The following is a 24,863-nucleotide window of genomic DNA, read 5'->3' as shown; positions in this document are numbered from 1 at the left end:
AATGTCTTTGTAAGACAGCTGGAAGTTATTATGGCCATCAAAATAGTAAGCAAACAGGTACATAGGAAGGGAAACATTGGGAATGAAGGAATATAACCCATCTCATCACTTATGGTCTGAAAATTTAATAAAATATAAGACACATAATGAGTTATCCTGGAAAGTCTAGAGTTTACATTTTCCCTAATGGCCTTGGAGATAATAAATAGGGTGTTCCTTTCTACTTCCAATTGTGTGCCTGTGATGTTAGTTCTGGTTTACAATTCATAAAAACAACATTGGACAGAATTATAAAGCCCTTCTTTTCCATAATGTCTTCCTAACTTCTTTTGTGCTGACTACATTAGAGACTACCATATGGAGTGAGTTCAAGAGAATAGTATTACGGTTGTGATTGGGTTTCAATAGCTTCTTGATCTATCCATTTACTATACATTAATCTTAGAATAATAAATATCAGAGTCTTAAATATCTGAAATTTAAATTAGAAGTGATTTCAAATTAAATAGTCCATCCAAAAAATCAAAATTTGATTTAGAATTGTTGCATAACTTTGTAAGTCTACATTGAATGATTATATTAAATGTAGGCACTATCCTTCAGCTATCCAATAGCATGGAGTCATTGTTAGGGTGAGTAGCGCAAACATGAAGTTGTTTTGCTTTTGATACCAGTGTGAGCTTTTGTCCTCGGCTGTAGCTGTCATTTCAGAGTCACATGGAAATGAGATTCATTTTGAAAGATGAGCCTTCCAAAGACTGACTCACCAAAGCTGCAGGGAAAGAGAAGTTCATTGAAAGCAATGTGATTCCTATTCACCTCAGACTTTGTCACAGGTGGTACATTCATTCTTCTTTGTTTGGCATTGCTTTGATAAATGCCACTCATGGTTTCAGCAGAGCTAGAGAAATTAAAGGGAAAGTTCAACGCAAAACTCTTGACTTAAAACCATCTTAAAAACAGACTCAAAGATAACTTGTTCTCATGAGTATGGAAGCCTTTGTGGAATCAGGAACAGAGCTCTGGCTATGGCCAACATGTGGCTAGTATTCAGCAGGTATCTGTGATTATTCCTCACCTCTAGAGTTCCTTTCACCTTTTTCAAGGCCAACTATTTCGTTGTTCACAAAATATTGGTTCATCATGGGCCCATATTGCTGAGAATTTCCAGAGGTAGACATTTTATTGCCTAAAATTTAAGAAATTGTTTCTCCACAGCATAGTTAAAAAAATATAAAACATTTAGCATCTCATTTTTGTTAAAAGTTAATAGTCACATTTTACTATAAATGATTTTAAATTTGATTATGTTACATCTCAAAAATATTGTCTTAGGCAGGCATGTCTGTTAATGTAAGAAAACTGTTAGGTATGTCTCAGAAAGAGTGTGAGAAAAATAAGGGGAGAGGTTAGGTGAATGCAGCACATTCTAAAAATTAAAAAAAAAATCTGTATTTGAAACTTCCCAATTAACTTCAGTTACTCATTTACTCATTTAAATGCAACATAAATAATGGATTATTAGAGTCTTTTCAAAATTGTGGGAAGAACCATAAATACTTTCTATGACAATAGTTGTGCTGAACTAAGATAGAATCTTACTTTCCAGAGCTTAAATGTAGTGCACAAAACTGCATGGCAGAGTCATCCTTGTGCTCATAATCATCTCCCAACACTACATAAACAATCCTGTGAAGTCTACATATTGAATACTGCACTTCCTTAGCCCTATTCTATAACTAGAGTTGCTAAGATGCCTTAACACAAAATTCAGAAGTTTCCTCCAACACGTGCCTCTACCAAGAGAAAGCCTAAGAAACTGAATAATTGAGGACAACCATCAACCCATGTGTCTTTTCAAGGTATACACTATCTTTTTTAGTACCCACGATACTTCCTGCCCTCCTTATCACTGCCACTGATTCATTCCAATTGTCATTAGCTAAAGCTAAGTTTCTCCCCTCCACAAACCCAACCCAAGTACCCTTTCCAGAAAAGGGTTTCCACATCTCTGACTTCTTACTCCTTTTGGAGATCTTACTATTCAGAGACTGTCGTTCTTTACAGGCTAACACCTTCAGTTGCTGTGATCATTGGTCCTATGGGGTGACGTCTTGGAATGACAACATGGAACTAATGACACAGAGGACATTGAAGGCTCACCTCTAAGGAAGTGCATATTTTGATAGTATCTATTACACAAAAAGCATCACCAAATATTCATGATGGGGTGCCTCACAGGACTTGGCACACATCAATAATATTTACTTGGTATTCATTGGGCTTCTGTACAAAGTGTGTGTGTGTGTGTGTGTGTGTGTGTGTACAGACAGAGAGTTTACAGTAATTTAGACAAACTAGGTACAATTCCCAGAAGATAGCTCCTACTTTCTCAAGCAATTACAACAGACTATGGTACAACTGAGATCAGCGAGGAAACATTTCCTGGAAGCATGTGGCGCAGACACTGAATTCCTCCCCAAGGCTGTATCCAAGGGTTCTTGAAAGAGCTGAGATTTGAATTACCAAGGGCTTCCTTCTGTCTATTATTCTTTATGTAGTAGATAGTATTCAAAATATGTGAAGGCATGAGGACATCTACAGTTTTATTTGTATAACAACTCAACTGCATAAAATTAAAAAGATTTTGATAGGCATACTGAGACCATAACCAATCTTCAAAACATTCTTTAATTAAAATAGGAAAAAATGTTTGTGCTCAGAATAAGCACCTTTCAAAAAAAAAACCCTCTTTGGGATGTAATGCCTATTTATAATGAAGAATATTACTCAATTGTGGAAGGAATTAACAAAATGGCAGTGTGTGGTTTTTTTGTAATTGGTTGTGAATGCATTAAAACCCACTATGAGTTCTATATGAATGAAAATGTTTGTCTTCCCCAGTAGACATTCCAAATGTAGTTGGAGAAATTCACTTCTAAATAGTTTGTATCTACTAGCCTTATTTTAATGATAGCTGTGAATGAGATGAGCATTGGTTGTATACTTTATAATGTGAAGTCTGTTTAAAGAAATGAGCCTTGAGGCCCCCAGGGCTTACATTCACAGTTATATAACCCCAATTATCATCAGGATGAAGAAGTGGCCCTATCTCAGCATTTTTGAATTCTATGAACAGAGCAGAGTGATGAATGGATGGAGCAGAAGTAATTTTCCCCTCAGAGAGACATTTTAAACAGCCATGTTTATATGGATGAATTTTTATTAGTATTATCAATTAATAAATCAAAGGGTATTGGGGGTCTGTAATAGACAGGGAGAGAGTTAAAACCTATTGCACCTGTCGTGCCCCTGAATAGCTGATTAATTATGGTCACCCTATGGGGTAGTTTTATTTCTTTGCTTTTATCGGTGAGCATCGAGGTGCAGCTGTTACTAAGAAGCAAAGGTGTGACTTAAATTTAGCTTTGTCCCATCTGAACACTTTCATTTCACTATACCATATGCTTGCCCTGTCTCTGATTAATAGTCATAAAACGCTAGCTTAAATTACTGTTTCCCTATTGGAGAGTCATTTATATAATTTTTAGAGTGTCTACTGTGTCACTTCCTCTTCCAGATTCAAGAGCAGGGATTGGCAAACTGTCGCAGTAAAGTGCCAAGTAGTCCATATTTTGAGCTTGGGGAATCACGTGGTCCAAGTATCTGGTGTTTTTAGCTCTATTACTTTAGCCGGCAAGCATAGACATGTGCCAAAGATAATTCATACTAGAGTGGTTACGGCTGTTTTTCAATAACACTGAGTCCCGAACTGGGAGAAAAGGAGAGATGATTTATTAGTGAATTCCTTTTGGTCTCAGACTATAAACTACTCATAGAGGAATGGAAGATTTCAGGGCTTAGCGATTTTGAGTTGTCTGATTATATGATTGGGAAAAATGAATAATGAATGACAATAGGTCCATATTTTTTATATGGTTTTTTGGTTTATATACCTTAGCAGAGAATGAATTTTTTATTCTGTAGAATGTTCTGAGCATCCCTGCTTTCATTGAAGAATATTATTTGCTAAAAGCTTCTCGTGGTCATTTTGTGGCTATGTTCCTGATTTACAGAAGCTAACCAGATTCCAGAGAGATTAAGTTATGTCCTTGGCATCTGCCAATAACTCTAACCAGAGCTCCCCATTTACTACTCCAACTCTGATATTTGTTACTGAGCCATGGCATATTCTTATATGTGCATTCATGAGTGCGTGTGCGTGTGTGTGTGCGTGTGTGTGTAGAAGTCAGAGGACCACTTGCAGTTGGCTCTCTCCATCAGATATGGCAGCAAGCACTTTTAACCAAATGAAACACCTTGCCAGTTCTTCCAGACCATCATAGAAGAAAATATAATTTGATTATTTTGCAAATTGAAATTCTTCAAGATTTATTTCTTAATTGAGTAAACTTGATCTTTTAATACTAATTACAAGCTATCTAAATAATACTAAAATTATTAAAATATTTTTGTTAATTTCATGATGTAAATTTTCAGCATTAAAGGATTTCTGTATTATAAATATTGAGGCTAATTCATTGAGTGAATTTTCAAAGGACCCATCCCCAGATATTACAGCTATAGCTTCATTGGGTTAAATGATGTACTCTGGTATGGGAACTTCCTTCAAGATAGGGTCTTTGTTGAGGCAATCAAGTTACAATGAGATAAGTATGAATAAATCCAATATGGTTAATGTCCTGAGAAGAGATTCTCGCCACAAAGCTGTCTTGGGGAACTCCATTGATAATTGAGTTTTCAACCCCTGGCTTTTGTATATGAGCAGCAAAGTCCTGTTGTGTGAACTCACTCAGTTTGTGCTGTTTTGTTACAGCAGTCTTGGCAGACTGATACAGCTTTTCACATCTGCCAAATGACTGATCAGCCACTACCAATGATTTAAGTTTTGATGGACTATCTTTATAGGGTGCTTCTATTATTTTTTTACTTTTTGGTTTTCCAAGACAGGGTTTCTCTATGTAACAGTCCTTGCTGTTCTGGAATTCACTTTGTTGACCCGGCTGACCTCGAACTCACAGAGCTCCACCTGCCTCAGCCTTACAAATGCTGTGATTAAAGATGTGTGCCACCATGCCCAGCTAGAGTGCTTCCTTTATTGTTTTGCACATCCCTCATGATCTTGTGGAGTCACTGTGTCTTCTGAAATGATGAGTAAATACACAGGGCATCAAATACATTTCTAGAGATCTGGCTGGTATGATTTTCATTTCCCTGTAGCAAGAATGGTATATGAACCTAAAGTGATATAACTGTGACCAATTTGGAGGCTAAAATATAATATCCTTATGAAAAATACCTGTGTAAAACATACTTTTCATGATCTGGTTCCGTCTATGATCTGTAGGTTATTTTAAAGAAGACATAGTCAATCAACAGTGAGATGTGGAGAAAAATTCACTCTAACTTTAAAGAGGCTCCTTTAAAACTAAAGTAATATATTTCATATCCAAATTTGATTATTTAATGTTTTAAGAACAAATTTATATTTTGTTATGAAATCAAAAAATAATTCTAATGCTTCACATTCCAGATGTCTCATCTATCTGTCTATCATCTATCTATCTATCTATCTATCTATCTATCTATCTATCTATCTATCTATAGTCTATCATATATATATATATATATATATATATATATATATATATATATATATACACACACAAATTAGCAAAAGACTTTGGTTGCCAAATACCTTCCAGAGCATAAGCCTAAACCTGTATTGTCCAGGGTATGACTGCTTGATACTTTCTTCAAACACATGCTGGAAGGCAACCAGATTACTAAAGCTTGTTTTCATGGATTCAGCTACAGCTTGGTGATACTAATACAGTTTAATGCTTGAATAAGCTTAATAATACAAAGCTTAAAAAAAGGCACACTTCATAGAAATAACTGCTTTGAGTAATTTAAATATCAGAAGTATGAGTTTGCCATTTCCCCCCCTTCAACAAAACCTACTCAAAGCTGTTGAAATGATATAAGTTGTCAATGTTCCATGTAATCTGTCTCAGTGCCATGATCTGACCATGGATTGAATCTGTGGAACATTTCTTTCTCCTAGTCTCTAGCAATAAGAGAATTTCTATCCCTAGTCTACCTGACAGAAGACACTGCTAATGTTTATAAAAGACATTTACCTGCCTTTTCTTTTAGTTTTACTCCATTGAGGTGCAAATATATAATTCCCAGAATACTCAATAAAATAACTGCTAATATGTCTAGACAAAGCTGAAATTCTACAAAGAATGTGGCAGCCATATGAAAAAATTTAATCATTTCTCATTAGACTTTTATCATTGCTTTTTATTAAAAATTGTTCTGTGTCAACAGCTATAACTGCTCCAGGAAAAGTCTATTTTTAGTTGGGACAGAGTTACATATTTTCCTCCCATAGAATTTATGAGCAATTTTAGGGCTATTGGAATAAACAGAAGATAGCAATGTTGGAGACTGAGCAACATGCAACACTTTCTAAGGTCAAATAATGAGAGGACTTTAAAAAATTGATTAAGACAGCCAGGCAGTGGTGGCACACACCTTTAATCCCAGCACTCAGGAGGGAGACACAGGTGGATCTTTATGAGTTCGAGGCCAGCCTGGGCTACAGAGTGAGTTCCAGGAAAGGCACAAAGCTACACAGAAAAATCCTGTCTTGAAAAACAAAACAAAACAAAACAAAACAAAAATGATTAAGCCATGTTTCAGTTTCCTACCACATCAGACTTGAGTAAACTAAGCACCCTCTCCTAGATATGTGCAGTATTAGCAACCTGCTTCCAACTATGAGAGTTCCTAGAGATAGCTGACATAGTGTAGTGTCTATTCTTACCCAGTTGTTTGCTTTATTGAAATATGGGCATGAACATCTTCCTTGTCTTTCAAAGATACATAAAGGAGCTTTAAGCTGATTCACAGTTCCTTGAAAGGCACAGGAAGCTGTTTTCTTTTCCTGTAGATGAAATAATTATAACACACACACATTCACAGTAAATCTCTTCAATTCATATTACACATTTTTCATTGAATCAAGAAAAATCTCTAGACTGGGGCTACGCTTTTAGATATACTTTTGAAATAATTCAATGAAGATTTGGGTTCCAGTTTAACTAAACAAGTGAATAGTATGCTATTACAATGATGCTCAGTAATAAGTATATTTCCTCCAAAAGAATTAAATTGTACTTTGTCAATTAGAAATTCTCTGGTTCTATTTTCAATCCCAGTAGAGAAATAGAATTAGTTGTAGATTAACTGTAGAAAGCATCATTTACAGTACTGTTAGTAAATTTTATATTATAATTAAAGATGCATGAAAAAGGTTTACTATAATTGTTTTTACAAAACCTCCCGAGAGAATTAAATTTGTCATGTCATTGCTTAAGAGTTATACACTCTCCTTTTTTCATTTACATATAATATGAATAAGTACAACCTTAAATTGCCATGCTTTTCTGAAAACTTATGAAAATTTTCTTATAAATAGGAAGCACACTATGTATTTCCTTACATTTGAACATATAAAGAAAACTTGCTGCTTATGTCGCCTACAAAAAGCATAGGCTTTCAAGTAATTCCTGCATTTCCTTCAGTTTCTGAAAGTTGTTTATGGCAGTTGGGAGAAGTCATCATATCAACATTTCCTGCAAATACAGTTTGGAACAGAAGTTTTAGGAAGACTTTATTGGTGAAGAATTCATTAATAAGGAAAGAGTGTGAATGTTTCACATGTTTGGAGGGGCAACATCCTCACCCTGGATGTAAAGAACACCTGTTATGAATTCTCAATGTTATGTGACTCCACAGGCCTAAAGGCAGCAAGGTATACGTCATTATTAAGGAAGAGTGTGTTTCTATGAAAATGTCTTTAGGAAAAATAAACAAAAAAAATACACATGAGAGTAAAAAGAAATACAAAAAGCTAATAGGTTTGAAACTTTCTGCTTGGATTTATTTCTAAATGAAATAAAATGTCATTACTCAAGGATTTTTTGTTTTGTTTCATTTTTATGGGTTTGCAATTCAACAACAATGGACATTTAGCTGGATGACTGCTGGGGCTCTGTGAAGCAAACTCATTTGTGCAAATTTGACTGAGAAAGAAAAGGTGTCAAAAGAAAGTACTAGAAAATTAATTCATCAAAGGAAATGATTATGCATTCATACTATTCAAATGAGTTTGCCAAGAACAGCAACAACAACGGCAACTCTGCTACTGACTCTGTGAAATGAAATCCGTGGAATTTGGAAGACTTTCTATAGACACCCAGACATCTGATATATACCGAAATGCTCATCTTCTCATCTGAGACTTCTGTATTTACAGATCAATTGCCGAAAACGAACCCAATTTGCGTGTATTGGACTTCTCATGGGTCATATTGGTTAATTTCCAAATCCCTAGCCTGTCATTATGTATAGTGCCCAGTAACAGTTTGATTTTGGGCTTCAGGGCATATAGAAAGGGGTGCCAGTCATGATTACTGTTATTTTTAACATGAAAGATGTAGTTCTAGTCAAATAGTTATCCTAGTTAGGCTTAAAATATTTTAGTAGTTTTAACAACATTTTAAAAAGAAAATCAAAGCAGATGATTCATCCTATGTACAGAAGTGCATCTTTCGCCTGTTTAATCACAGCTCAAGTCCTAATCTCCAACTGATGTTACTAGGTCAAGGGAAGCAGGTGGTTGGGAGGTAATTAGGTTTAGAAGAAGTAATTAGGGCTATTTAATAGTACAATTATTGTTTTTATAGCAACAGATACTTAGAGGTGTTTTGTTTTCCTTGTCTGTCATTTGAAGACACTTTGGGAAGTCAGATAGCTGCCAGCCAGGAATGGATTCCTTACAATAATCGTATCATGGCATCAGAACACCAAACTCCAGAAAAAATGTAGTGTAGAGAAAATGTAGTGTATGTTTAAATCTATGGTTCTTATTATTTCACGTGGAGTCGACTAAGACACTGAGCCCTCACATTTTTGTAAATTGATCATCAATGCATTTATTTTTTTTTATGCATGTACTCTGCCCCATCTGGTTTTAGAAACCTCTTCTACTTGTAACTGCTTAGAAGATTGTACAACCTTAATGATGTCCCAGTTATCAATTCTCACTGACTCCCTAGAAAAGAGTGCTTCTGCTTAATAATAATGTATGCTTCTTAGTTAATGACTTTGCATATACTACTTTTAAAAGCTCATTAGTTTTTTTGTTTTACTATTTTATAAGTGTTCAAGGTCAAATATAAGGACTTGTACTTCATTGGTGAGAAATTTATCACTGATCTACATATGTTTAGAGTCCCCAACTAGTTGTCTATAATAACCAGACCACTTACAATTTCCAGCTCTTATGAGATAAACCTGAATAGACATTTTCTTTTTACTTCTATCAACAATATATCTTTCCTTTCAACATTTTCTCATATCAAAAAAAAGTCTCATTTGTTACTTCACTTAAGAAGATATTATGGACAGCATATTCTCCTAGATGTAGAAATTTTGAGGTTACTATGGCACTTTAAAATTTTCCCTGATTAACAGTTATGGTATTGTTTTTATCTAATAAGTATGGATTGTGGTTTACTGTATAAAAAGTGTTGCATCTAGTAGTAACTATAATTATCATGTTCCTAGTAGGTTATAGCTTTGCTTTTCTCATTGTATTTCTCTACAAGATCTGTAACACTCAAAATAAGAATAACATTCATTTTTAAAGATCACAGAAGTATAAGACACTGAGTTTTTTGCTCCAAAACACTGAATTATATACTCATCATTGTTTTTAAGTTAACTTTAGAAAAACTAAACTTCCAATAGTAAACAATTGCTAAAATGAAAACAAGAATCTCAAGAGGTAGGGAAAACTGGACTTCAACTGCTAAAATACAAGGAAATATCTACTATATTCCAGAAAGAACATACTGACTAAATACATTAATGAATATTCTAAAAAATTGGTTACAAACAGCACCCCATACTCTTCACAGGTAGAAGCATCTTCCTGCTTCTGTAGGGTAAACTACCATTCCATTCCAAGCTCACTTGCTGCAATGGATGAGCCTCTTTTCTAAGGGACATCTTCTCCTTATAACTTGTTTGTATCTTGTATCCTGAAGCCCCCCCCCCCTTAGGATCAGGGCTTTCAGTGAATATTTTGGGGGGCCCACCCTTTCAGAGCAGAGTAGCAAGAGTAACTCTCCATCTCCCTTGATCAGATCCCCAGTGAGCTGTTTCTAGGTGTTTCTAGGAGCACTTCAATTACAAAAATTGACTTTGCAACTCTCCAAAGAAATTCTTTTCACTTTAAGACCATGGCCGCTCAGCCACTTGAAAAACAAAACTGAAATCTAATACTTCCTTTCAAACCTAAGTGTCATTTTTATAAAAGTTCAGGGATTCAGAATGTTCTGATTGATCAGTTACCATGCATGGTACAACCAGATGAAGAAGAATCTTATTTCCCCTACAGAAGCAAGTACTTTAGTCAAAACTTGTGATGGCTGGCAGCAGAAACACCAAAATAAAACCGAAGTTATCAGTATACACCCCTGTATCTAGAAAGGCCAGGCACACATCTACATCTAAGAACCATTTGCTCCATTGTTCCACACTGTGGTTGATACTGAGTCTTTCTACATCTTGTAGCTGATTCTCTATGGTGGACTTCAGAGCCACTATAGGCTCTACTCACAACTTTATAGTAGAAAAATAATGTCTTTCACTGTTTTACCGAAAAATGAGGCATGGAGGATTTCTGCCACCTCTCACAATCATGAACTGTGATCTAAATGGCCAAACCTGGTTTAAAGGGTTGTTCTTACGGTTGGCGATGAAGAACTGGCCTTCCTTCTGCTCCCAGCATTAGAGAAAAAAATCACCCAATAGAAGAGTAGAAGAAATAGATGGGTATTGAGGAGTTTGAGATCATATTATTTTTGGTTTTGTTTGTTTTGTTATTTTTTAGAGAGATAAAGAAAGAGAGAAAAATAACATAAAGTTGGGTAGTTAGAGAGTTATGGAGAATCTGAGAGTAGCTGAGGGAAGGCAAAGAGTATGATCAAAATATATTGTATAAAATAAGATTAAATATAGCTACTTATGTATTCCTACCTCACTAGATAAAGTTACCAAAATGTCTTCTATAATTTCATCATCCCCTACCAAACAACATGAAAAATGATATTAATGTAAATATGAGACTTTAACTTAATTTGGAGGAGAATCAGGTTTTAGTTTGTTACAAAAGCAATTCTCTTCCTTTAAAAAGGGTTAGTGATTTCATATGTGTCTCACACATCTAGACTCTGTGTTCTTCTAAAAATATATGATTTATTTTGGGTCAGAAATATCACATATATTGATGAGATATATTTGACTATTTTAACATAGGTCATTATTGACTGTTTCCATAAATTATATTTCCATAAATTATATTTCCTGTTAATATCTTTTAGTTTTTACATACTTAGAGGAAACCATAATTATTTTATCCCAACTCTCCATATGATACATATACATTGTACAAATACTAGTCGCATTAGAAGACAGATAGTTATAACCTTTTCAACTATACCTGTACAAGGATCTTTTCAAGAGATTTTCTAGAAAATTCTTATTTTCATAAGTTTTATAGTCCAATGGACCAAGCTCATTCTAATATGAGATTAAGAATATGTATTCAGTGTATTTTAGGAATGCACATAATGCCACTGATAGTATATATTACTATCTCTCTCCACTGCTTTCCAGATATTGAAGAAACACATTGTATTTCACAAACCACATCCCATGCTGAAATGCAAAATTCTTCATCCTTTTATGTCATGAAAATGCAGTGCTCTGCTGATATCAATGCGTAAACTAGGCCTGTCTCCCTGGAGACTCTTGGCAAGCCTTATATTGCTGGTCCTTCACAGGAACAAAAAGGGGCAAGTGCAGTTGGCAGTCTCTTCAAGCGATCAATAAGGCATAGTGAGGTTATGTGACTTCTGCCAGGAGGCTTCTGATTCAGTCTTCGATGTGCAGATTGATGGTGAAGCCATCTTTGGAACCCTGGTACAAGCTGTTCCATATTCTGCTTTACAGCACAGAGTCACATGGGCTGTGCAGTCGGATCCCTACTTCTTTTGAAGATGATTCTATACGGCAATCAAACTAATCAAAACAACTAGAATTCAGGAGGAAGCACAAACAGTAGCCCCACTTCTCTGTTCCAGTGCTGAAGTGCCAAGTTTTCAGAAGTGAAGCCCATGTCAAACCACTCAATAACATTTACCTCTCATTTTTCCAAGAACATCAATAGCTTGCTCCTGTCGTCTTTATGTGCTTCTCAAACATTAAATAATCTCAGAATACACACTCTGTCCATGGAATTTATCTTGACCAGCTGTCAGGGAAGGCACTTTTATGCCTTCTCTGTTTTCTGCCTGTTGGCTTTGTGTAGCTTCTGTAGCAAATTTGAATAGAAAATGAAAGGTACAGTTTAGTGTGATTTGTGACAAAGGCGAGAAACATGCTTCCAGCAAGATAACCTTCTGATTACTTTCCAGTTGTTTCTTGTTTTCTAGCTGGACACTCGGCATGCATTTCCATAGCACTTGAGCCTTGCTTAATTTTTATATGGAAAATTTGACAGTGTGAACGTGAAAACATTAAAAAGGATAATGAAATTACTAAATTAGTGTTCACTTTATCATGTTCATCTGTTTGAAAATTCTACCACAGTTTTATTGTCAGGATTATAAAGTACATTGAAGTTCAGAACTTCTACTAATTATTTAAAAAAAAACCCATGAAATTAATATTTTAACTGTGAACTCATATTGCTTCTTGAATTTGTATTTTCTCCATTTCCCTTGATAGAAAAAAGAAAATTCAAGTTTCATTTAAAATTCTCTATTTTTTTAAACATGTGATGAATATTCTAGAAATGTGAGTCCCATCTCTTGAAACTCACACATTCAGTGGTAAGACACCCTGCAGGTTGGCTCAGCACTATCTGCAGCCGCATGTATTGACTTGCTCAAGTGGATCTCAAGTGCAGAAACAATTCTTTAGGAGTCATAGAAAGCTTTCCAGAGGTTAAAATACTGGAGATTAGCAACATATCAACTTTCAGGTAGGCTACTTCTAAACACTCATAATTCATTTACTGTCCTGAAAATCATTATTCTGAAGGTTTGATTCACTTGTGGCCGCACTTGGGTCTTAAATCTCATTTCAAAGTACTCCAATCATTCATCCATTTCAAAACTACCATTAGGAGTGATGGGGATTTGGCACAAAAATCAATGAGAGGATATGATGTGAATTCTTTCTAATTTTTTTCTTCTTTGAGTACCACTTCAAATACAGGTTATGAAATCTGTTTTTAAAAGTAGTAGCCCACCTTGCTATCATTTCCACAAAATTGAGTTCATGAACTCGAAGCATGCATCTCCCTAGTTTTTCTTTTTTAAAAGGAAGTCTGGCAATATTATTGCTAATATCTATCAAAAGCTATTTTTTAAAATCTTATTTAAATCATCTCACCAATGGTGCCTCTGATTAACATTTTAACCTTTTGAATATCTAAGACCGTATTTATCATTTTATCCTAAAACATTCCTTGTGTAATTGTATTCTATTTGAGCAATACATTGATATGCACTACCCCCTGGGTAGTCAAAGAATTATATGACTTTTATTTCTGGAAAGAGAAAGTGCCACTTTATGGACAAAAAAAAGTATTCAGATTTTATTAACTAGAGTGTTTACTTTGCATACAGTATTTTCAATTGAAATACTTAAAGGATATTTTGTAAATTAAAATTGTACCATAAGCATTACTGTGTACAGATCTGTTTCAAGAGCCCATACTTTATTTTCTAGTTTAAAGGATTTCTTATACTGAATATTTTTACCACTTATTCTATATCACTTAGCTAAAAGCAAATAAAAGCATGATCATATCTTGTTACAAACAAATAAAGCATATTTACACATTTAACCCTATCTGGAGAAAATTGGGAAAAAAATAGAACATTTTAACAAAAGTTGTTTTTGAATGGTGAGACTTAAAATGATACATTTAACTTATTTGTTTATAACTTTCCTATCTCATATATTTTGGAAATTGTGACATGAGTTATAGATTCTTGAAGTCAAGTTAACTGATATTCTAAGATCTCCAACATTACTCTTAGTTCTTTGTACCTACCAAAATATAATGATATCAGTGAGGGAAATTTAGGCAATTAAAACAGGGTATCAAGAAAAATTTCATTCATTTGAACTACTTATCATTAATTTTTATTCTCTCCATAAGAGGATTTTTTTCTTGCTTTCTGAACTTCAAGAGCACCCAAATCAGAGGCCATAGTAGTAAAAGGCATCTTAGCCCCCAAACCCAGCTTCTAATAATGAGAATGGGAAATTGTACTGGAGATTACTTATCACTTAAACCCCCGTATTTCAGGATAAAGTCCTGAGATTGGGGTAACGTCCTGATGGGCTATGGATTATTGTCTTGCACTTTGCAAGTATGTTCTGCTATAGAAAATAATAGCAGGGGTTTACTAGACTCACATAGCCTGTGTTATCTCGTCTCTTATATTTGAAGCTCATTTATGAATTATATTTTATTTTCTGGCTGTGTGACTAGGAAGTACATCTACAACAACAGCTGTGATAGACAACAAAAATGGATCTGTGCCCAAGTCCCCTGGAAAGGTGCTGAAGAGGACTGTCACGGAAGACATCGTGACGACCTTCAGCTCTCCCGCAGCCTGGCTTCTGGTCATCGCTCTGATCATCACATGGTCAGCGGTTGCTATTGTTATGTTCGACTTGGTGGATTACAAAAACTTTTCAGGTAAGAGGCCTTACACTGGCACTTTAAATCTAAGGACAAATTTTCTCCTAAGGTGTGCATTGTTTCTTTCCACCTTGACTTAGTGTGAGGAGTTAAACACACAAGCAGACATGCTGTGAATCACCAGAGTCAGTTTCTTCTATTTCCTTTCTTGGTCGACCGTGTTCACTGATTTGAAAATGCAATCAATGTCCTCATCTTAAAGCCTCATGCAGGCTAAATGCTGCAGCTTCATAAAAAAAACGATGATTAAAAAGCCCGGTGGAGATTTATCTTTGAAACTGAGTTAATCAACTATGAAGGAAGAACAACTGATGGGTTTTACACTTGACAAAATAAAATACAGACTACATTAAATAATTTTGGACAAACAAGATATTTGGAACCATTTCTAAGGCTCACTGGCATGTGCTATCAAGTTTCTTTTCCAGGCACACTCTGCCCTTTCTACTAACCTGCCTATTTTCAGTCTCAGAAAGTAGAGAATGTCAAGAGGATTTTCCCGGAATTGCTCATAATGAGTTACTGCATCTTGATTGTCCACATGCCCATTATGTGTTTCGAGCACAGCAGGAATAATGCAAGTGAGAAAAGCAGATTTTCACTATGGGCTATTCAACCTTAGGATTCATTGTTTACCTCTTTGTTCAAAGATATTTTATATGTTGAAATTGTATATATCCACCTCCACACCTGACACTTACTTTAATTCTCTATTGACTATGAGTTCCTGGAGGAAATGAATTATGTGGATATTCAGTACATATTCCATGAGTAGATGCATGGATTTATGCCCATTACTGTTTTCCACTAGTGAAAATATTTCATTGTCATCTTAATGTGCTCTTCATACACATTCTCTCCTCCTCCCCTCATTTTCTCTTTACTTCCACTGACAGTAGGATCTTTGGCATCTGGACACTAAGAAATGGAATCTATGTAGTCAGGAATCCTCTCCTTTTCATGGAATTTTAGTCATTCAATAATTACTTATCAAGATCTTACTATTTGTTCCAGATAATGGATATGCTAGTTGAGCCAAAACTGTAATATAAATATCATAAAGGCATCAATGTCTATTATTGGAGTTTATGGATACAGAGGCATGAATGTTATGATTTCTGCCAGCTATGTCTTTGGTAGTTGGACTATGTTTGGCATTGTTTATCAGAGAGATAAGACCAAAATACCAATGAGAGCCACAGGTTTTTGCTCTAATAGGTAATACATTTACTGTATTCTTTCATAATTTTTAAAAGAAAATTATCTATAATTTAAAATGACAGAATTTTAAGTGAAAAAATATTTGTTATATTACTCTAGAAAACTGCACTTTTACTAAGTCTAAATGGACTGCAGTATTTCATATATCCTTTCCATTAAAACATAATTTCATTTACTTTAAACTCAAAACTAAATATGACCACAAATCATAGTTAACTCATTTTATAGTATATATTTTGAAGAGCTCCATGTCAATCTAATATCTCTAAGTTAATTTCATAAACAGACACAAAAATTTGTTCTATAAAATGCAAAGCTACCTTCAATTACATTTTCAGATTAGATTACTTAAATATAGGATATATTTTTAATGGAAGTACTGTCATCAAGTGCTATGTCACAGGCATTTTATCTGATGGTTAATTCTTCAGTTAGTCTTCAACATGAAGAACAGCTCCACTGTGAAGCTTCCTCCTTATAATGCCTACATTTATTAATGATGAAACCATTCATTCCCACAAGGAGACCCTGCAGTCAAGTTTTTAAAGTCTCTTTGGATTGAGAGAATTCATTATAACCTATGCTCCGTAAATACAAATGACTTATACATCTGAGCTTTCTTATCAGTGGTACAATATCTACTATTGCACTTAATACTAGTGTCTCTTTTCATGGAACTTATAAAATTTTGTACCAAATTCACCAGTCCCTTCCCATTAATAGATCCTTAAAGACATCTTCATAATGTGAATATCTGAAAAGGTCATGTTTTCTTGGTTGGCTGAGTACAGCAAATGCCTTTTGTATGAAATTCAAGTCCTTGGCTGAGCTCTTCATTTTTATCTTGTAATTTAGTGCACATGTCCAATTTATCAACCGTTCTTATCTGCTCATCCTAGGAAAACACAAACTTTTATTTCTTGCTGTCCATGCACAGTGGCGTTTCCCCAGCTCCAGGCTCTGGTAGAGCTAGTGTGATGGTTAATACTTAAGAATGAGGACTCCAGTGCCTTATTTATCTGCTATCTCAGACCATGCTACTTGATAACTCTTTGACAATGGACACATACATAGCCACTCTTGGCCTCAGTTTTTACATTTACAAAGTGGGGATTGTGAAAATATCTATGTTATAGGATTATATGAAATAACACTTCTAAAGAAGCTGTAAAGAACCCATTTGTCATAAGTATTACACTCGGGGAGTGAAATTTTTCTTCACTTCTGTCTTGAGAAGGCTTATTCATGTTTCATGACATACTCTGTTTTTTTTTACAATGCATCCTGTAACATCACAAGAATAATGCACTGTACTGTATTTCCTTTCTTCTAGTACTATGTGGACACATCTATCTAGATGAATTAGTACAATGGATTAGAAATATCAGTTGACTTGACTATATCATGTAGAAATGCAATTTTTCAAAGCAAAGATTGTTTTATTCTTTTCTGTGTGACTATCAGACATATAGGAAGTCTTATGAGTCATATTACTTAAAGAAACACAGAATTCTGATATTTTGAGATTAAAGTTACATTTTACAGGTAAAGAAATATATGTATATAATTTCATTTCATTTAATGGAAACTTTTTTGAGCTTGGCCTTGGGAATTAAGGAAATAGTGAAGTTAGGGAATTCTACTTGCCTTTTTAAAAGAGTGGTTATTCATGACTAACAAATTGCTTCAAAAATAAAAGAGTTAATAAAGTTATATTTGCAATTTCAAATAGTATCCCTGGGTCAGAAATTTGGAAGTGGTTTATATAGGTTACTCTGCTTTAAGTGCTATCCTGAGATTTCAGTATACACATTGGCAGAGACAGCACTTGATAATGTGAATGAAACTATTTGCAAGATGTCTCCCTCATCAGGCTGTTGACACTGGTGTGTCCCTACAGCATGGTTGACAGTGCCACCTCGATAGAAAGGAGCAGAGCAGAAGTCACATTCACCTCATGTTCTAGACTTGAAAATATGTTTTTTCATTTCTACAAAATTCTTTTGGTTTCATAGGATAACTCTACTGCATATTGTTTGGAAAATATTAATAAGGCAGGACAAGGCAACCCAGTATAAGACATAGGGTTCCAAAAGCTGGCAAAAGAGTCAGAGACAGCCCTTGCTCCCACTCTTAAAAGTCACATAAGAAGAGCATGCTACACAACTGTCATGTATGTGCAGAAGACCTTGTCAGTCCCATGCAGGCTCCCTGGTTGTCAGTTCAGTCTCTGTGAGACCCTAAGAGCCTTAGTTAGTTGATTCTGTGTGTTTTCTTGTGGTGTCCTTGACCCCTTTGACTCCTACAATTCTTTATTCCCTCTTCTGCAGGATTCCCTGAGCTCAGACTAATGTTTGACTGTGGGTCTCTGCATCTGTTTCATCAGTTGCTGGATGACACCCCCCTCTCTGGTGAAAATTAGGCTAGGCACCAACCTAGGAGTATAACAGAATACCATTAGAAATCATTACATGAACATTTTTTTTTTTTGCCAGTCATGTTTGGTTCTGTTCTAGGTCTCTGAATTGTTTAGCCTCTGGGACCTGGCCACCTAGGCAGTTTCAGGGGTGGTCTCCCTCTCATGGCATGGGTCTCAGGCTGGACCAGTCATTGGTTGATCACTCCCATGATACCTATGCCACCCTTACCCCAGCACATCTTATAGGAAGTCTTGCCTGGTTACAGGAGATAGGCAGTTCAGGCTACATATTCCCTATTGATAGGAGTCTTTGTTAGGGTTACCCTCATGGATTCCTGAGAGTTTCCATTGCACTAGGTTTCTATCTCACCCAGAAATGCTCCCCACAATTCCAGTTATTTCTTCCAGTACTCTCTCCCTCCATCCTCCTTCTACCTGATCCTTCCTATTCCAGTTCCCATCTGTCCCCAGTCTACCCACAAAATCTAGTCTATTTACCTTCCCTAGGGAGATCCAAGTTTCCCCCTTGGGCCCTCCTCGTTACTTAGCCTCTCTGTGTCTGTAGATTGTATCATGGTTATCTTTTACTTTATGGCTAATAGCCACTTATAACTGAGTACATACCATGATTGTCTTTCTGGGTCTGGGTTACCTAAATCAGGATGATTTTTTATAGTTCAATCTGTTTTCCTGAATATTTCATTATGCCATTTCTTAAACAACTGAAGAATACTCCATTGTGTAAATGTACCACTTTTCTTTATCTATTCTTTAGCTGAGGGATATTTAGGTTGTTTTCAGATTCTGGTTATTATGAATAATGCTATTATGAATAATGCTGCTATGAAAATAGTTGAGCAAGTTCTCTTGTGGTATAATTGAGCTTCCTTTGGGTTATATGTCCAAGAGTGGTATAGCTGGGTCTTGAGTTAGATTGATTCCCAATTTTCTGAGAAATCACTATATTGATTTCCAAAGTGGCTGAACAAGTTTGAACTCCCACCATAAACTCCCTTTGCTATGCATCCTCACTAGCATTCCATCTTACACCTGTCAGAATGGCTAAGATCATTTAGTCAGTTCTTAATGAGTTTTTTTGATGTTTCATCACAAGAAAAAAATTACTTCAATTAGATATTTCAATACTGTTTTTAACTGGTATAATTTAAATTTTTGCTAGGAAGTAGTATGTATGTATCCATGATGACTCTTTTGTATTATCCTAATATATTTTCAATATGTAATTATTAATATTTTCAAAACATGACTAGGAGTAGAAAGAAACATGTTGTAATTTATATTGAAGGCCAGAATGGCAACCACTGGTCTTTGTTACAATTCATAAATACTGTGAAACAATTAAAGTAGGTTGAAAAGAAAAAGGAAAATTTCTTTCCAGTAAACACATACTGTACTGACTTTAGGGGGAGAATTTTCAACCAACAAGTTTCCTAATTTCTCATTTTCAGAGTTTGATCTGATTTGGCCTTGTATTCTACTCATGGAACACATGCAAATAGCCTTCATATAATATGAGTGGGGATTTTCTTTTCCTTGTCTGTGATAGAGATAATATCTCACTTTCTTTTCTTCAAAATTTATTATTTGAATTATTCAGCATAATAAAGACAAATTTTAAGATGCTAAATATAAATAGATCTGAAAACTATTTCAGCTCTCCTTGATTTCTTGCCAAATGCAAAGTGACAAAAATCTCAAACATTCTTGGGTGTGTTCTATGTGTTGGGAGCAGAAGAAACACTTCGCCTGGTACAGACTAGGGATTGTAATAGTCCTGGAAGCTGGCTAAGCATGTTATATAAGACTTGAGTAAGTGAAAAATCAGCATGCTGAGAGTTGAGAGGACAGATGTAAACAAAGTAGAGGGTAAGGACAGATTGTAACCTTCATCTGTTTCTCACCAGCTCAAGTGGAAATGATTTAGGTGAGGTATTGGTCATGAACTGCTATGCAATGCCTTAGAGATCTGTGAAGGAGACAGGCCAGCAGGAACTAGAGACCAAGCAGAATGTTGCAACACAAGAATCTGCAAGATACTAGGGAAAATGTGAAAAGACATACCCAGCACCAACCTTCAGAGGGCAAACCATGGCTGCATCACCTCTTACATTCTGCCTTCCCTTTTCCAACTCCAAACATACCTGAAAGTTTCTATCTAGGGAAGTTTGAGGAAATGCACTTCTGCTTTACTGACTTCATAGGGGATGAAGCCTGCTCCTGGGATATCTACATAGCTTAACAATCCAAAACAGGGTGCTCTTGGGGAGCTATTAATAGCTACAAGAGGAGAAAAGCCAGCCCTCAAGATGTAGGATCACTCTGCTGTTATGCTCATTGCCTTTACTTCTCTCCTGGAAATTAAGTGCCAATGGAAATGTCTGAGGAAGAAAAGAAATTTGGTCCCTTAGTAACAGAAGCTGGGTTCTCTTGAAGGTTGCTGGAGGCCTGACTCAAGCTTCTACAGATTAAACCAGTGAGCTCTTACAGAAACAGGGTTGGCTGCAGTTCTCTGAGGACTAAAATTAGTGCACTTGATTGAAATGTCTTACAAATACCTTCTGTTGTTCATGAAGGGACAGGTTTCTCTTTAAACAATAACAAATCTAAACAAATAGTGTTTCTTAAGAAATTACTTAGATTTTCCTTAGGTAAATTTATAATTTACCTAAAATTATAGTAATTTTAGAATTTCTTGCACAAAACAAAGGTCATAATCTACTCTCCTTACCACAACAGGGAAACGTTATCATACATTGTATCAGGGTGGTTATCACTATTCAGAAAATTTCCCAAAAGTCCCACAAAGCATACTCATTTCAAAAGCAGATCAGTAATTAGAAGAAAATGATCTATGTGAAGAATGTATACCTGGCATAAAGGAGGCAGTTACTCATAAAATGTAACTTGAGTTTGAACCCTATTAGGAGGAAATAAGATCAGTAATCTGAGAAGAAAGATAGCAATGATGTGATGGTGTAAGCATCAATTTATGATGAAAGTCTTGCAGACATCCCTCAAATGTGCCTTTTAAATAGACTTTCTAATGAGGTGTGCCATTTATCTGTTGCTCTGGAAATTAACTCCCCTGAAGTTTTTCCTGTTCTTGGCACTTATCCCAGTTAAGCAGGTGTACGGCTTGTTAGGATGTGAGTTTAGCAGAATGAAATTATTTGGGGGAAATCTCCAATTTAGACCCAAAGTATAAGGTTAACTTACATCTGCCTGTCTATCAATCATCTATCTATCATCTGTTTCTCTGTCTCTGTCTCTATCAATCAGTCCGTTTATCTATCTATCTATCTATCTATCTATCTATCTATCTATCTATTTATCTATCTATATCCATCTCTAGGTTATGTATCTATCTGTACCCATCTATATATCTATGTATGTATTTATGTATGTATGTATCTGTCTTTCTATCTAATCTATCTATACATCCATCATCTATTTATCTATCTACCAATAATCTATCTATTCACCAATTATCTATCTGTCTATCTATCTATCTATCTATCTATCTATCTATCTATCTATCTATCTTCTCTCATCTATCTCTTTCTGTCTGCCTGACTGTTTATCTTTTACCTAGTTGCCTACCTAACTGCAGCTGTATATAAAGGAGCATTTGTTACTGTGGATATATATATATATATATATATATATATATATATATATATATGAGTCAGGCTGAACACAACATATTTTTAGACTTTATCAATTCTTATGTGTTCTGGGATTGAAAGGATGCCTGTTATTTTGTGTGCTTCTTTCTGTAATTCAAGTCTTACCTCAAAATCTACATTTTCTGTCAATTTTACAGGCTATCTTGTTCTTTAGGCCACTATGACTAAAAGGATGCATTTTATTTCCAGTTCCCTATGCTTAGAAATACACTTACGAAGCAGAGGGTTCTATATAAAGTCCACTGATGCCTAGTTTATAAAAATTTAATGATCCTTCAGGACCTGAGGAAAAAGATAATGAAAAATACGTTCATTTGAAATATGCATTTTAACCATAACATCATATAATTTCTATATTTTTGGTCTTGAAATATTTTTGTTGGAGACATGGTAAAACCATATTTACATTATTCATATTATTTTTTAAAATTAAAATTTGAAAATTCTATGTCCCCTAGGTAATAAGTTGCAGAATCAAGATGTCCAATAATACAAAACCATTGACATTTTTGTTTTGTTTTGAGATAGGATCTCATTATGTAGCACTGGATGTCCTGGAAGTCACGATGTAGACCATACTGACCTCAGATTTACAGAGGTCCACCTGCCTCTGCCTCCCAGGACCTAGGATCAAAAGAATGTGCCATCACACCTAGATCAAACATTAAGATTTTAAAAGATAAATATTATTATACACTGTACCATATACTGAGACTCATTATTTTTTGGAAGTTTAGCCATCATATATCATTTAGTGCTGTTTGAATTGGTATTTTTAGGGAAACCTTTCCATAACTTTAACAAATGTGTCCATCATAATGTCTACGTCTTATTTATTGTGTGTGTGAGTTTGTAAATGTGCACACATGCATTCCAAAGTATGCAATATGGAGGTCAGAGGTCAACTTGTAAGAGTTTTTTCTCTCTATGAATTAGGTCCTAGAGATGGAACATGGTACCTGTCATGGCAGCAAGTGATCTTACATACTGAGTCATCTCACCACACATTATTGTAATTTCCTTCTGTGTTATTTACTAATATCACTTTTTAAAAGTTGTATGTATTTCATTGTGAGTGATGTAAAAACCACACATCTTCTCCATTGATCTGCTAGGATCTTTGAAGAGCATGCAGACTGACTTCTGTAGTTGCTGCATTTTACTACTATACTAGTATATAATGTGTACTACTAAACGGTATACTACTATAATCTCATCAGCACTGTGTGAGGAATCTTTCATATTCCACATTCACACCTCTAGTTTTGTGTAATTTTTTATGATATTTACTCAATTTGGGTGAGATGAAATGCCAGTGTAGCTTTTTTAAAATATACTTGAATTTATTTAATAGCTAAGATTTTTGAAACAATAGTCATATATGTTTTGATCATTTGTACTTCATATTTGGGTATCCATTTTATCTGCTTATTTATTGATGAGAGTTATGGTAGTTATTTTTTACTTCTTTGTGTATTCTAGCTATTAATCCCCTTTCAGATGTATAGCTGAGAAAAATTTTCTTCCATTTTGTTTGCTGTCTCTTCATTTACTGTTTTCTTTGTTATACAAAATATTTTTAATTCCATGCAATCTCATTTATCAATTCTTGTAATTATCCTGAGATATTACATCTCTTTTTACATTTAGTTTTACGTGTTTGTATATTTTATTCTAGTAGTTTTAAAGCTTTAGGTTCTGTATTAATGCCTTTGCTTTATTTCTATTTTTGTTAAAATTTATATTTCTTTTGAAATATAGCATGCAAAATAATGGGTTTTATTACTGCATTTTTTTGTGTGAAGATATGCATAGGTAGTGTGTGTGCACGTGTTTGTATGGCTGTATGTACATGAACACATATGTGTGTAGGCCACAGGTTGATTTCCAATATCTTCTTTAATTATGTTCTCTCTTATTTTTGAGACAAAGTCTTTTCTTGGATTTGGAGAGTTGGCTGTCTAATGTGCCCTAGGGTTTTACCTGTCTCTATTTCCTCCCAGGACTGGATTTTAAAGCACAGAAATCCTTTATATAGATGGTGGGATTCAAATTCAGGTCCTCAAGCTTGAAGAAAAAGAACTGTACCCATTCAGCCATTTCTCTGCTTATCCATATTAATGCCCTGCCATTTTGATTTTGTTGCTATGTCTTTGTAACAAAAATAGACACCAGACATTGTGAAACCTCTAGCATCTTTCTTTTTCTTCAGGATATGTTGCCTATTGGAATCATTTGTGCTTCTAGATGAATTTAATGATTGAAATACCTATTTATGTGGACATTTTCCTTAAAATTTTTAAAGGGATTTTGTTAAGTCCATAGATTTCTTTTGGTATATAGACATTTTTTTTTTTTAAATCATTCTACCAATTCATGAGCATGGGAGATATTACCATCTTCTGGTGTCTTTTTCTATATATATTTTTTTAGTGTTTTCAATTTTATATGGCAGAGTTTTAATTCCATTGTTAGATTTAGTCTTACATTTATTCTTATGACATTTTTAGACTACTGTAAATAGGGGTAATTTATTTATTTATTTGTTAGCATATCCATTATTGGTGCATGGAGAAACTCTTGATTTTTTCTGCTGATTTTGTACCTTCCTACTTTGTTGAATATGCTTATT

The 24,863-nt window shown here is 34.8% G+C and overlaps 1 protein-coding gene across 1 annotated transcript in view; it reads left to right on the top strand.

Annotated features, from left to right (window-relative positions):
* LOC114692539 (triadin-like) overlaps positions 1–24,863 on the top strand; it is a 126,460-nt gene that overhangs the window by 35,192 nt on the left and 66,405 nt on the right. Inside the window, exon 2 of the mRNA XM_028868347.2 lies at positions 14,672–14,881. Coding sequence (XP_028724180.2) covers positions 14,672–14,881 — 210 coding nt within the window. The remainder of the gene's footprint in view (positions 1–14,671; positions 14,882–24,863) is intronic.

The sequence above is a fragment of the Peromyscus leucopus genome, chromosome 8a (assembly GCF_004664715.2).
Source record: "Peromyscus leucopus breed LL Stock chromosome 8a, UCI_PerLeu_2.1, whole genome shotgun sequence".
Lineage (NCBI taxonomy): Eukaryota > Metazoa > Chordata > Mammalia > Rodentia > Cricetidae > Peromyscus > Peromyscus leucopus.
Note: the sequence above shows the minus strand (reverse complement) of the source record. Positions and strands in the feature narration are given on the sequence as shown.